At 46.9% G+C, this 15,885-nt stretch overlaps 1 protein-coding gene across 1 annotated transcript in view; it reads left to right on the forward strand.

The window, feature by feature from the left end:
* SLC4A1AP (solute carrier family 4 member 1 adaptor protein) overlaps positions 1-15,885 on the forward strand; it is a 92,674-nt gene that overhangs the window by 46,541 nt on the left and 30,248 nt on the right. The window contains exon 12 of the mRNA XM_085610352.1: positions 1,578-1,648. Within this exon, the coding sequence (XP_085466478.1) occupies positions 1,578-1,648 (71 nt within the window). The remainder of the gene's footprint in view (positions 1-1,577; positions 1,649-15,885) is intronic.

Raw genomic sequence — 15,885 nt, forward strand, 5'->3', positions numbered from 1 at the left:
AGTATCAAAGTTACAAATTGTTAACGTGTAGCAGAATACAATACACAAACAACAATCCTATAGTCTTATATGTAATTAATAAGATATGACCACACGTCTTCACTATACCAAGACTCATACACATAAGTGCAACAGTATCATGCAAATGTGAATAAATAACATCACATCCCCAGAACAAAAATACAATTTAACGATTGCCTAATATATTTATTTCCCTTTCCACCAACATAGTCATTCAAAGCCTCACATACTCTGCAACATACTCATTGCTCTATTATAATTTGTGCGCTGTGGAAGTTCATGTTGCGTTACTAGCATAACTGTTTTTCCCCATGTCTTTTGTCACCCAGCACTGCAGGCAAAATATCATCCTGAACTAAACCAATTCAATTTAAAAAAATCAGAAAACCACAGACATTTGCCAGTTATGGTTAGCAAGCAATCCTAACTCACCCCCAATCCAATGCTCATGATCTCAGACATGGTGTCTCATGACATCAGAAATGGCATCATTCATGACATCATTGTGACATCACGTTCCTTTTTCACTTGAAAGTGATAAGTTACCATAACTACACAGCCATTATTACAGTCTGTGTAATATCTGTTTGAGTGTGCATATAGGCACATGTTCGTACTTCTGACTTGATTTAAGGGTCCGATGCCCCGCCCTTGCACGGCTGATGCATGGGATTGTGCTTGCACTGCCCACCCGCTGCTACTGATATCTCTAGGTATGCCTCTTTCAGAAAGAAGGAGGAACCACACAGTCCTCTGAAGCTTGTGTCAGACAGTATTTAATGCACAGGCAAAAAAGTTAACAATATACCCCTTGAAAGGCAGCCAAGACAAATTGAGCTAAGTTTTTGATGTAACCTTGAAGAATAGACATTCTAGTATTGTGAAGCGCCTGTGTCCATTTTACTGTCCAAGCTGTGCTCCCCCTGCAATCCTTGTTTACCCTTCACTTTTTTCTCTGTATGCTGCACCAGTTGTGTTCTCTAGAAAGGATAAAATCATCATGTTAAATAGGGTATACTTGGGCGACTAGCAAGAAGAAAAAGAAAACCAGAACATAAACATATTGATATTATTTTTGTTTTCTACATTTGCAAAAGGAATTATAATTGCCACTAATCAAGAGATTGTAACAGAGGCTACAAAGAGGTAGGTTCTACGTTTCTCTAAATATCCAGTGTTTTTCATCCGACCTCTGGTTGGCAGACTGTATTCCCCCCTCGGCCCCTTCGATTGCAAATATTTGTTGAATCGCAAGGTCTATAATTGCATTTCTAGTGCCTTTCTCTCTTTGGCATATGATTGGCTTCATCTAATTTTGTTTTGCCTTCCTTTGACTATAGTGTTTCAAATGTTCAAATAGAGTTGAGTGTGATTCGTTAATCTCAGCTGTAGTTTATCGCAAAGTACACAAATATTTCTATCTGCACTGTAATGCTTAAATTATTAGAGCTGAATATATTTTAATAAATGTGATTTGTTGCTGAAAACTACCATCTTAATTCATTCGCAAAAGAAATATAGTATTTCGGTCTTAAATACATTTTCTTTCTTTCTAGAATCTAAGAAAGCGGACAATAAAGCTAAAGAGCTGCCTGTGAAAAAGAAGAAACTTTACGGTCCGAGCCGAGTAAGTAGTGACACTGAGAATGTATAATGCATGGTGATAAGAAATCCTAGACCATTGGTACTGTCCCCTCAACGATATCCTGTGCGCTCTCTAGCTTTTCGTACCTTTTAGCAGTGAATGCATATTATTGTGAGGTTTTATCTTTGTTTAGACATTTTTGCTTAAATTCACAAATGTGGGTTTTCTGCACAAATGCAGTTCATGTTCCCAGTTTAATATTTATATTCTCTCATTTGTAACTTACTTAAAAATGCCAATGGGTAAGGATCACATTTCAGCTGAACTCTAGCATGGATCCCATTTTGGGACTTTATCGTGCGTCAGGGGGCCTGATCAATGTCCCACAGTTTCAAATGCAGGCGACATTTGTATTCAGGTGGCATGTTATTTGCAGAATATTGCATACCTCATGGTCCCTGGAAGCAAGAGTTGCCAGCAAACCTCTTCCTCTGCAGGACCTCAAAGAGACAAGGATAACACTTTATCCTGTTTCTTCAAACCATCCATAGTGACGGGGTTTAAAAACACAATGAGGAAAGAACGAGAGATTGCCCCTGTTCTCATGAGGTTAGAGGGCCTGGAATGTGGCTAACACATGTGCTGAGAACCCCAGCTATATAACTGTTGCCGTACAGTATTCTCCATGCTGCCCATCCAGTGTAGCAAGACAAAGAGACAGAATTAGCCCAGTACCAGGAGCCAGGCTGGTCCTGACTTTGGGGTTGGGTGGGGAGCTAGTGCTTGCCCTTCCTAATGCAACATATGATGTTTCTTGCGCTACCTGGGTGAATAAGAAGTCCATTCTGTCGGTGCATTGCAATGAAGTGTGACTTTCGGAAGGAACCTGTAATAAGGAGACACTAGGTGATTACACTACTAATTTTGACGTCTATAAAATATTCAGCTTCCTACAGGGTTCAGGTGAAAAGGTCTCAGGAAATGGTCTTATGTTGTATAAACAGGTAAATCCTTCACAAAGGTAAGCAGTGGAGAGAAGGAGTTCTGGAAATTATGTTGTATTTTCAGAATTTGTAAGAACTATGGACCTGCGAGACAGCATTAGGACATTTCAGCTTGTTAAAAAGGCGGTGATTGCTTCGAAAGTCGATGTCTCTCCTGTTCTCCCCATTATTTTGAGTAGTAAATGAAACTGGGGCCCTGGCTTTCTCTTGGCCCTATGCTGTTGGGGACTTCGTGGGTACTAATAGCAATTGCACACTGCCCAAGCTTTTGAGGGCTCAGAGGCTTGAACCGCTTTTTTTGCCATCAATATTTTGTGCTCTTTTTTCCTGTATATGGGCTTGGAGGGCTCTCTTTCCTGAAGTTTATTTCTCCTTTAGATTCCATGGTTGGGCCCCTTTCCACTTATCCTTCCCACTCATCGCCTCCCCCCATTTCCCGTAGATGCTCCCTTAACTTGCTGAGCAGGGAGTCCTTAGTTATGGACCTACAATATGCATTTTTGTTGAGTAGTGTTTAAATTCCACAAGGGTTTGAGACGTTTATAGCCATGCTGGTTCTACTAGTGTCCCTACTTGTTTTTTGCCTAACTCCGAGTAAAAAACAGAAATAAAGAAAAGAAAACGCTTTTAAGGAACTTGTACAGTGCTTATATATATGTGTGTGTGTGTGTATGTATGTGTGTGTGTATGTGTATATATATATATATATATATATATATATATTCACTGAAAAAACCATAGGTTTCAGGCAAGTTATAGTTAGAAAAATTAGCATTTAAAAAACCTTAGAAATTCAATGAAAAAACCATAGGTTTCAGGGGTGTTATAGTTAGTTGGACATTTCACTCATACAAAGCCATTGAAATTCCCCCGTTATAGTTAGTTCAGCTAACTATAACTTGCGACCCCTCAATGCACTGCTGATGACGTTACATATTACATCACTCATGACATGGTCAGTGACATCACTGATGATATCACTGATGACATCATCCAGTGACTGTGTGTTTCTGTAAAGTTTAAATATGTTTACTATTGTCGTGAAGTGTCCTGCCCACCCCTGGAGAATGAGCCACTACACACGAGGATCGGGATAGGTTGAGGTATTTTTATTCTAGTTCGAATCACACTTGTGAGCAACAATCCACAATTTGGCTTTGGGTGTCTTTCCCTCCTCTCCACGGTCTGTCTTTCACTCTTCGGGCTCGCACTCCACGCCTCTCCGGGGTTGTTTCAGGAGGGAACAAGACACAAATACACACGTGTGAGATGAGGGACGTGGTTCAAAGGGGATAAAGGGCTAGGGGAGTGTGGGAGCACCGGGGGCCGTCACCGTAATATTCCTTAAGAAAAAAATAACGTGAATACTCGTAGACGAGTGTGAGGGAAGAGGATAAAAGAAAACTAAAGAGCTTCTTCTCGTCCTAGACGCTCACAACCCTGTGCTCCCCCCCCCCCCCCCCCCCCCTCTCCGCTAGCTAGTCCCTCCCCGTGAAAAGGTTAGCCCCAGGACTCGGTCCCGTACCTTTCCCAGCCACGCTCCTCCGGGAACGTGGCGGGGCGACTCGTGATGTTGTTGGCCTCCTGGCTCTCCGCTTCCCCCTCCGACTCGCCGTTCCTCACTCCGAATTGCGTCCTTCTCTCTCCTTCCTTCGGATGTCCCCGCCTCGTCACCGCTCCTCGCTCTCCTCTCTTCCACGTCCTCCGCTGTTCCAACTTGCCTCGCTCTCCTCTCTTCCACGTCCTCCGCTGTTCCAACTCGCCTCGCTCTCCACTCTTCCACGTCCTCCGCTCGCTGTTCCAACTCGCCTTGCTCTCCACTCTTCCACGTCCTCCGCCCTTCCGACTTGCCTCGCTCTCCACTCTTCGATACCGCTGATCCGCTCTCTCTCGCTCCTCTCCTTTACTCCTCCGCTGGCTTTCGCCCCGCAGTCCTCTTCCTGGTGGGCTTTACCATCAAGCCGAGTGTCTGATTGGTCCGTGTCCGCTGACGTCGGCCCCGCTGTTACCTCCTCCTTAAAGCTCCAGTCCCCGATACTGGAATCAGCGGCATCCTGTGGTCGGGGTGGAAATGAAGAGTCATTACTGTCTCCACCCCGACCCTCCCTATTAGTGGCTGTGTGACACATCCCCCCCCTAGGAATGCCCCGATCGGGGGAATAAGGATAGCGGGAGAGATAGTCAGCATTCCCCTGCAGGGACCCCTTCCTATGACGGACCTCAATCTGATAAGGTTGCAGAGCCAGAAACCAATGCAAAATACGGTCGTTGTGACCCCGGTTGCGTTGTAGCCAGGTGAGGGGGGCGTGGTCGGTGTAAAGGATGAAAGACCTACCCTCCAGATAATATCTTAACTTTTCCACCCCCCACTTCACAGCCAGACACTCCTTCTCTATCGTGGAGTATGCCTGTTCCCGGGGGAAGAGTTTCCGGCTGATGTAAAGAAGAGGCCGCTCCTCACATTTCTCGTCTATTTGAGAGAGCACTGCTCCGATTCCTACCCCCGAGGCGTCTGTTTGGAGCACGAATTGTTTGGAAAAGTCTGGGGTCATTAGCACCGGGGTCGTGGTTAGGGCTGTCTGGAGAGCCCTAAAGGCCCTTTCCTCCTGCTCTGTCGGGGCCCGTAACCGGGGTGAGGGATGGGTTTTCTTCAGCAACTCGGTAAGGGGAGCAGCTAGATCTGCGAATTGTGCTATAAACCTGCGATAGTACCCTACTAAACCCAAAAAGGCTCGCAGATCTCGTTTGGTCTGTGGGTACGGGACGGCTAGTATAGCTGCTTCTTTCTCTGACTGAGGGGCAATGTGACCATCCCCCAGGAGATACCCCAGGTATCGGACTTTCTAGAAAGCTATTCGTGATTTCTTGGCATTCACATGAAGAGATGCTCGTCTAAGGCTGTTACAGATCTTTTCCAGGTGGAGTAGATGTGCTTCCCATGTTTTACTAAAGACTACAATATCGTCCAAATACGCAGCGGCATATGGGCGATGGGGTGTCAAGAGAGTATCCATGGCTCTCTGGAACGTGGCGGGGGCTCCATGTAAGCCGAAAGGGAGAACCGTAAAATGGTAGTGGCCTGATGGGGTAGAGAAGGCGGTTTTCTCCTGATCTTCGGGGAACAGGGGAATCTGCCAATACCCCTTAGTGAGGTCAATGGTTGTTATGTACCGGGCCTCTCCAAGACGTTCCACCAGCTCGTCCACCCGAGGGAGGGGGTAGGCGTCCTGTTTGGACACTCTGTTCACTGCTCTAAAATCTATACAAAAGCGGATGCTGCCATCCGGTTTTGGCACGAGGACCACTGGAGAGCACCAGTTGCTATGGGAAGGGACGATTACTTGGGCCTTCAACATGCGGGAGACTTCCTCTTGAAAAGCCACCCTCCGGGCTTCGGGGATCCGATATGGTTTTTGTTTCACTACCACTCCCGGAGGAGTGGAGATCTTGTGTTCAGCAAGGTGAGTCCTTCCGGGTGGGTCAGAGAAGATATCCGAATATTGCAACAAGAGTGACCGTACCTGTTCTTTTTGGGAGGTTGTGAGATCGGGATTTATGGGAGTCTCATTGACGGTATGGGGTATGTATGAGGCCACCGACACCGTGTGGGTTTTTGCAGGAGGAGGTCCCAACCATTTTTTTAGAATGTTGATGTGATACATCTGGGTCTTTTTTTCGGAGAGTTGTAGGACGTATGTGGTTTTTCCCACTTTCCGGAGAACCTGAAATGGACCCTGCCATTGCTTCTTTAGCTTGTGGGAAGACGTGGGTAAGAGCACCAGAGCCCAATCTCCTACGTCTAACACCCTCCACTTCGTGCCCTTGTCGTAGAAGACTTTCTGTCTGACTTGGCTTACTGCCAATTGATTCTGAGCCAGCGAGCGTAGCTTATGTAGCCTGGTTTGCAGTTGTTGTGTGTAGTCAAGGAGGGCAGTGGCTTCTTGCAGCCCCTCCTTTTCCCAACTGTCTTTCGTTATTTCCAATAGGGTTCTGGGTTTACGACCAAAAAGCAATTCGAAGGGGGAAGCCCCTAGGCTGGCCTGTTGTTGGCTGCGTAAGACAAACCGGGCCAGAGGAAGTAACTGGTCCCACTGTTTACCATCCCCAGACAGGAGTTTTTTTAATGTTAGCTTAAGGCTGCCGTTGTATCGTTCCACCAATCCGTCTGTCTGAGGATGGTAAACCGATGTTTTTATGTGTTTAATATGCAATTGTTCACAGACTTGCTTCATTAACCGCGACACGAAAGGGGTTCCCTGATCGGTAATGATTTCACGAGGGAACCCCATTCGGGAAAACACCTCTATTAACTTCTGAGCGATAGCACTGGAAGTGGCAGCCCTTAAGGGGAAGGCTTCCGGATACCGGGTAGCATAATCGAGGACCACTAAGGCATATTGGTGTCCCCGCCCGGTCTTGGGCAAGGGTCCTATTATGTCCATACCCAGTCTCTCGAAGGGAGTACCTATAATAGGTAGAGGCTGTAATGGGACAGGAGGAGGGATGTAGGGGTTGCGGCGTTGACACACCTGACATTCTTGGCAGTATTTTTGTATTTGTGCGTATACCCCGGGACAAAAGAAATACTGTAAAATCGACTGCCCTGTCTTCTCTGCCCCCGAATGACCAGCTAGCAAATGGGCGTGTGCGAAGAAAAGGATTTGGTCTCGGAATGCTAGGGGAACTAATAGTTGTGGAGATGCGTCTGGTTTGGCTATCCGATATAGTAGGCCTTTTTGTTCGACAAACGTGGGATAGCTCAGGTTTTGAGGGTCTCGGGTCTCTCGGGCTTTCTGCCTGGCATGAGTGAGACTGGCATCATTCAGTTGAGCTGTTCGAAAATGAGTGTCTCGTGCCCAGGGTTCAGGGGTAAGGAGAACATCTTGGCAGGGAGTTCTTAGGACATTGCGGAGCAAGGAAGAGAAGCAGGGATTGTCTACCCCAATAATCAATAGTTCGGGAAGGAAATCCAAAACCCCAACCACCACTTCGGACTGTACTCCGAAGTCGGTCCCCAGGGTTAACTTGGCTAATGGGTATTCTTTTACATCTCCATGGATACATCTAATATGAACCGTTTTACCGGGTACAATACAAGCCGAAGTGATCAGTTCCCGTTTCACTACGGAATGCTTACAACCGGAGTCCAGGAGAGCCCTTATAGTGCTTCCATTAAGACGTACACTCACGTAAAAGACAGGCCCGGTTTCTTGGGCGAAGAGGATGGACCGGGGTACATAGCTCACGTCCATCGGCTCTTCTTCTCTTTCTCTTTTCTTTCGACAATACCGAGCTATGTGGCCCCATTCCCCACAATCGTAACATTGGGGACCAGAATAAGCCGGACTGTCCATACGAGCTGTACGGGGAGGGGGATGCAATGGTTTCAAGGGCTTCCGATCGGTTTTCCCCGAGACCCCGCTTCGGTTGGTTTTCTCTGGTTCCCTGAGAGGGGGTCTCCCCTGAGCCCGAGCAAAGGAGGTTGCCATCTCTATGGCCTGTTCTAGGGTCAGTCCTGCATGTTGCCGGAGCCACCGCTGGGTTGCATAGGGGAGGGCTTCCAAAAACTGCTCCAAGTAAATCTTATTCATTACCTCCTCTAGGTTGCCTTCTTCGGGTTTAAGCCATAGGTCTGCTGCCCCTTTCAGTTTATAGAACAAGGTTTTTGGTAATTCTCCCGGCACTCCCCTTTCCTGACGAAATCGCAAGCGATGGGTTTCGTCATCCACTCCCAGCCTGTCCAGGACATACTGTTTTACTAGGGTATATGAGGTAGTTCCGTCTTTATTTATGGTTTGGTAGGCTGCCTGTGCTTCGCCGGTCAAGAGGGGGGCTAGGTAGAAGGGCCAACGTTCTACCGGCCAAGCACTTGCCCGTGCGGCTCGTTCGAAATTTAGAAAAAACGCCAATGGATCATCCCCGGGGACGTGCTTTTGTAACGGAACCACGGTCCCCGGTGGGTTGCTGGCCCTCCCTTGTCCCAAAGTGGCTAATAACTGGGCATGTCCTTCGGCCAATTTTATCATGGTGTCGGCCTGGTTTTGTAGGGCCGACGTGAACACCGCGCGATCTGCGTCCGCCTGACTGGAGGTTTTCTCCATTGCCCACTCCAGTTTTGCCTGTCCTTCCTTCATTTGATGGATGAGGGCCTCCATCCTGTATCGGACGGGATTCGCAATCTCCTATGTGGCTCGCCAATTGTCGTGAAGTGTCCTGCCCACCCCTGGAGAATGAGCCACTACACACGAGGATCGGGATAGGTTGAGGTATTTTTATTCTAGTTCGAATCACACTTGTGAGCAACAATCCACGATTTGGCTTTGGGTGTCTTTCCCTCCTCTCCACGGTCTGTCTTTCACTCTTCGGGCTCGCACTCCACGCCTCTCCGGGGTTGTTTCAGGAGGGAACAAGACACAAATACACACGTGTGAGATGAGGGACGTGGTTCAAAGGGGATAAAGGGCTAGGGGAGTGTGGGAGCACCGGGGGCCGTCACCGTAATATTCCTTAAGAAAAAAATAACGTGAATACTCGTAGACGAGTGTGAGGGAAGAAGATAAAAGAAAACTAAAGAGCTTCTTCTCGTCCTAGACGCTCACAACCCCGTGCTCCCCCCCCCCCCCTCTCCGCTAGCTAGTCCCTCCCCGTGAAAAGGTTAGCCCCAGGACTCGGTCCCGTACCTTTCCCAGCCACGCTCCTCCGGGAACGTGGCGGGGCGACTCGTGATGTTGTTGGCCTCCTGGCTCTCCGCTTCCCCCTCCGACTCGCCGTTCCTCACTCCGAATTGCGTCCTTCGCTCTCCTTCCTTCGGATGTCCCCGCCTCGTCACCACTCCTCGCTCTCCTCTCTTCCACGTCCTCCGCTGTTCCAACTTGCCTCGCTCTCCTCTCTTCCACGTCCTCCGCTGTTCCAACTCGCCTCGCTCTCCACTCTTCCACGCGCTCCGCTGTTCCAACTCGCCTCGCTCTCCACTCTTCCACGTCCTCCGCCCTTCCGACTCGCCTCGCTCTTCACTCTTCGATACCGCTGATCCGCTCTCTCTCGCTCCTCTCCTTCGACTCCTCCGCTGGCTTTCGCCCCGCAGTCCTCTTCCTGGTTGGCTTTACCATCAAGCCGAGTGTCTGATTGGTCCGTGTCCGCTGACGTCGGCCCCACTGTTACCTCCTCCTTAAAGCTCCAGTCCCCGATACTGGAATCAGCGGCATCCTGTGGTCGGGGTGGAAACGAAGAGTCATTACTGTCTCCACCCCGACCCTCCCTATTAGTGGCTGTGTGACAACTATATATAGGGAAAGGCGTATTGAAGAATGAGTGGGTGTATACTTGTCTGAATAGATGATTTAGTAGGTGCGTGACTGACTGTATAAGTGAGTGATTAAACGTATCTTACTGAGTGCATGGGTTAGTGACTAAACTGTGTGAATGTCTTTATCTGTCTGTCTGTTAGTGTGTAAGCGGCTGCATGGGTTTGTGAATAGCTATATGAGTGTCTATATGAGTTATTGATTGGTTGTCTGAGTATCTGTATGGGTGTCTGAGAGTTTGTGTGGGTCGGGTTTGTGTGACTCTGTGCATAGATGTGTGAGTGGGTGATTCACTGGTTGATTCACTGGGTGCATGGTTTCAAGACTGCATCTGTGATGGACTGTATGGGTGGGTGAGTGTGTATGGGTATGTTAGTGAGTGAATTTATATCTCAGTGGTACATGTGTGAGTAACTACATATGTGAAAGGTAGTATATATGTGTGTTAGAGTATTTAAATGGCTTTAAGTGAGAATGTGTGATTGTGAGAGTGGCTGTATGTATGAGTGTGTGCTTGTATCAGTGATTGTATAAGAGCGTAAGAATGTGCTAGTATTTGTATGAGTAAGTGAGCTGGTGTGTTCATAACTGTATAGGTGAGTAAATGGGAGTGTGATTAATTATTTGCATGACTGACTAGGTGTGTGAGTACCTCTATGGATGAGTGGCGTTGTGTGAGTGTCTATATAGGTATATGAGTGCATATGATAGTTCTGTACTGAGTGATCGTAAGTATGAGTGACTGTACAGGTGAGTGAGTGGATGTGTGTGTAGACCTAAGATTCAGTAAGCGGGTATGTAGTTATAGGTCTTTGAGTGTCTATGGTTTTGAGAATGACAGTCTGTAATTTAGAGTGGGTGTATCAAAAGTTATATTAGGGTGTGAGAAGATGCATGCAATGATCACATGGATGATGTCATCGGTGATGTCATTTGAGATGTCATCAGTGATGTCACTGACCATGTCATGAGTAATATGTGACGTCATCAGCAGTGCATTGCGGGGGTGCAAGTTATAGTTAGCTGAACCAACTATAACGGGGGAATTTCAATGGTTTTGTATGAGTGAAATGTCCAACTAACTATAACGCCCCTGAAACCTATGGTTTTTTTCAGTGAATTTTTAAGGGTTTTTAAATGCTAATTTCGAACTACAACGTGCCTGAAACCTATGTTTTTTTTAAGTGAATTTCAAAGGTTTTTTAAATGTTAATTTCTAACTATAATGTGCCTGAAACCTATGTTTTTTTTCAGTGAATTTCAAAGGTTTTTCTAAATGCTAATTATTAACTATGCCTACAAAGGTAGGACATGTGAAGAAAGACGAAGAATAGCGCAGAAAGAAGCAAGAAAAATGCAGACCGAGGCAACAGAAGTTTAGAAAGACAAAGAATGCTAATGAAGGACACCTTTGCAGAATTTATGTTACTTTTCCCCCAAACTGCCTTCGTCTACTCAAACGTATGACAAAGACAGAAATGGAAGTGGTCCAATCAATTTTGTCCACAGATTGAGAAAGCTAGAAAAAATGTCAATAAAGCTGTTTCTGCTTATCTCAGAGACCATAGGATGGGGTCCATATACAACAACAATCTGTGTTTTAATATGGATGGCATCTACAGGATTGATGGTGTACATTTCACAGATAAGGGAAACAGAGTCCTTCTCAACAACTTAAGACTCTGCATTGGCACTTACATGTAGCTACAAAAATCTCCCAATAATCCCAAGGGCTCTTTTTAGAGCCACTCAATATCCTAACATATAACCTAGGTTTATATTAAAAAAATGTTTTCATATTTTTGCTTGGAGTAGCGCAACCTGCGCAAATTGGATTCATGTACCCCTCGCGTTCACACCAGGGAGCCGCGCTGAGCGCCGCAACTCCTAATTTTACCATCCCCCGAGGCCTAAGTAATTCGTTGGGGACCGTGGGGGGAGCCCCAATGCCCCCATGGTCCCGCCGGCTCCCCGCGACCTTCGGGAGCCAGCATTGCTTTTCCACATGGGGAACTGCTGACATGCAGCTCCCCGTGTGTAAAAGCAATCTGGTTTGGATTTTGGAAGAGAGAGCAGGTTTCCCTGCTCTCTCTTCCAAAATCCAAACCAGAGTTTGCTATGGTAGGGCTGGAGACGTGCTCCCGCCCTACCATAGCAACAGCAGCGTCCCAGGGGTAGGCGCCCCCGGATACTGCAGAAGCCAGCCCTGGGGGGTGGCGGTCCCTAGGGCCATCGAAGGCTCCTGGTGGGGGGGGGGCTGTACAGCCCCTCTCGCATCTTTTCCAAAGCCCCGGGGAGGTGGTGGTCCCTGGGGCTCGGGGGGTCCATAATGGACCCCCACATTTAAACACTTAGTGCCCCTGGGTGCTAGGGGTCCCCAGGGCTGCAGGGGCCCCCGCGGACCCCCGCTATACATATTGTAAATACCCCTTGGACCTGGCCCACCCGGGGGCTTATAATTAACGAAGCCCTCGCTTCGTTTTTTAAATTTTTTGTACGGTTCCGCGCACCCAGCGTGCATTCGACCTGTTTTTTAAAAACAAATTGGGTGACCAGGGGCCCCTTGAGGGACCCCCTGAGCCAGGAAGGTATAAATGGTGCCGTGAAAGAGACACTCACCCAGTTTGACGTGAGAGGAGCATTCTGGGATCTGTAGTCTGCCGATGCAACCACAGTGAATTTAGTGACTCTGATCCGGCCCACCTGGACACGTCATCAATGACAGAATGGATGGTTGTATTTCAAGTGAACTGGCGAGCATGCGCTGTGATAGCAGGCATCTGAGGAAGACATTTACGTCAAAACACGTCATGCCTTGCGGTTTGACAATAAACACCTTACCTTGAATCCCCGCTGTGTTCCTCCAGGTCTTCAAGAAGTGAAAACTTTCGTGGCATATTTTGCGTGCTGTGTCCGGGGCGTGCTTAGAGGTAACCCGCCACACAAGTGGTCAGAGTCACATGGGCAGCCTCAGCAATCTCTTTTCGTCCAAGTAATTGGGAGTGCTCTGACCCACCGTATCTCCTTCCACATACAGCGCCGCTGCAAATTGCAGTTCATGACTGCATGGAGGAATTTCGGGATACTGTTCCCAGTTGTTCAAGATGTGATATATATATATATATATATATATGAAATATCAATTGCCCTAAGCTACGGGAGGGCACACGATGACCAGCCAACCATCCGGTTTTCTCTCCGTGATTCCCCAGCATCTCGTTTCATTTTTTCTGCCTGACGCGTTTCGATGTAAGCAACATCTCAATCATAGGCTTGATGCAAGGTTTGTGCCGGAAGTTCTCTTTTTATTTAAATCGCCTTCATTCTATTGGTTGATTACCTTCAATTACTTATTGCTTCGTGCGAACGATGGCATCATGGAACTTGAAGTCTTTAAGGAACAAACATCTTCCCTTAGTGGGTTTCCGTGCACAACCACATTTAAAAGCATTTCAAAGTGCTATAGTAGGATTTCGGGATGTATGAGGAAAGTCTTTATATCCAGGCTGGTTATGCCATTGCAATTGTGAAAGTTCACAGATGCGGCCTCTCTGCTACGTTTCAGACGAGATGGTGCTCCTCCCCACGGCACGGGCCGCCGTGAAGAAAATGAAATATCAATTGCCCTAAGCTACGGGAGGGCACACGATGACCAGCCAACCATCCGGTTTTCTCTCCGTGATTCCCCAGCATCTCGTTTCATTTTTTCTGCCTGACGCGTTTCGATGTAAGCAACATCTTAATCATAGGCTTGATGCAAGGTTTGTGCCGGAAGTTCTCTTTTTATTTAAATCGCCTTCATTCTATTGGTTGATTACCTTCAATTACTTATTGCTTCGTGCGAACGATGGCATCATGGAACTTGAAGTCTTTAAGTAACAAACATCTTCCCTTAGTGGGTTTCCGTGCACAACCACATTTAAAAGCATTTCAAAGTGCTATAGTAGGATTTCGGGATGTATGAGGAAAGTCTTTATATCCAGGCTGGTTATGCCATTGCAATTGTGAAAGTTCACAGATGCGGCCTCTCTGCTACGTTTCGGACGAGATGATGCTCCTCCCCACGGCACGGGCCGCCGTGAAGAAAATGAAATATCAATTGCCCTAAGCTACGGGAGGGCACACAATGACCAGCCAACCATCCGGTTTTCTCTCCGTGATTCCCCAGCATCTCGTTTCATTTTTTCTGCCTGACGCGTTTCGATGTAAGCAACATCTTAATCATAGGCTTGATGCAAGGTTTGTGCCAGAAGTTCTCTTTTTATTTAAATCGCCTTCATTCTATTGGTTGATTACCTTCAATTACTTATTGCTTCGTGCGAACGATGGCATCATGGAACTTGAAGTCTTTAAGGAACAAACATCTTCCCTTAGTGGGTTTCCGTGCACAACCACATTTAAAAGCATTTAAAAGCATTTCACAATTGCAATGGCATAACCAGCCTGGATATAAAGACTTTCCTCATACATCCCGAAATCCTACTATAGCACTTTGAAATGCTTTTAAATGTGGTTGTGCACGGAAACCCACTAAGGGAAGATGTTTGTTCCTTAAAGACTTCAAGTTCCATGATGCCATCGTTCGCACGAAGCAATAAGTAATTGAAGGTAATCAACCAATAGAATGAAGGCGATTTAAATAAAAAGAGAACTTCCGGCACAAACCTTGCATCAAGCCTATGATTAAGATGTTGCTTACATCGAAACGCGTCAGGCAGAAAAAATGAAACGAGATGCTGGGGAATCACGGAGAGAAAACCGGATGGTTGGCTGGTCATCGTGTGCCCTCCCGTAGCTTAGGGCAATTGATATTTCATTTTCTTCACGGCGGCCCGTGCCGTGGGGAGGAGCACCATCTCGTCTGAAACATAGCAGAGAGGCCGCATCTGTGAACTTTCACAATTGCAATGGCATAACCAGCCTGGATATAAAGACTTTCCTCATACATCCCGAAATCCTACTATAGCACTTTGAAATGCTTTTAAATGTGGTTGTGCACGGAAACCCACTAAGGGAAGATGTTTGTTCCTTAAAGACTTCAAGTTCCATGATGCCATCGTTCGCACGAAGCAATAAGTAATTGAAGGTAATCAACCAATAGAATGAAGGCGATTTAAATAAAAAGAGAACTTCCGGCACAAACCTTGCATCAAGCCTATGATTAAGATGTTGCTTACATCGAAACGCGTCAGGCAGAAAAAATGAAAGGAGATGCTGGGGAATCACGGAGAGAAAACCGGATGGTTGGCTGGTCATCGTGTGCCCTCCCGTAGCTTAGGGCAATTGATATTTCATATATATATATATATTCACTGAAAAAACCATAGGTTTCACACATGTTATAGTTAGCTGGACATTTTACTGATAAAAAACCAATGAAATTCCCCCGTTATAGTTACTGCAGGCAACTATAACTCACGCGACCGCAATCCTCTGCTGATGCTAATACTGTATTTAGACACTTATTTGCCCATGTCTTCTTCCATTAAATTTTAGCTTTACATATATTACAAACATTTTTTTTTCATAAAGACACATATGTCATCAGCAGAAGATTGCGGTCGCGTGAGTTATAGTTGCCTGCAGTAACTATAACGGGGGAATTTCATTGGTTTTTTATCAGTAAAATGTCCAGCTAACTATAACATGTGTGAAACCTATGGTTTTTTCAGTGAATTTGCAAGGTTTTTTAAATGCTAAGTTACTTTACGCCATTCGTGGCGTGCGCGCCCAGTTAACGCAGTTCGTTCCGTGCGCGCACCGTGCGCGCACAGTGAGCATGCGGTGCGCTTCGCGCACCGCGCGCCCACTTTACGCAGTTAGTGCCGTGCACGCACAGTGGTCACGCGGTGCGCTGCGCGTGCACGCACAGTGAGCACGCGGTGCGCTTCGCGCACCGCGCGCCCACTTTACGCAGTTAGTGCCGTGCACGCACAGTGGTCACGCGGTGCGCTGCAAGCACCGCGTGCCC

The sequence above is a fragment of the Triturus cristatus genome, chromosome 6, assembly GCF_964204655.1.
Source record: "Triturus cristatus chromosome 6, aTriCri1.1, whole genome shotgun sequence".
Classification (NCBI taxonomy): Eukaryota; Metazoa; Chordata; class Amphibia; order Caudata; family Salamandridae; genus Triturus; species Triturus cristatus.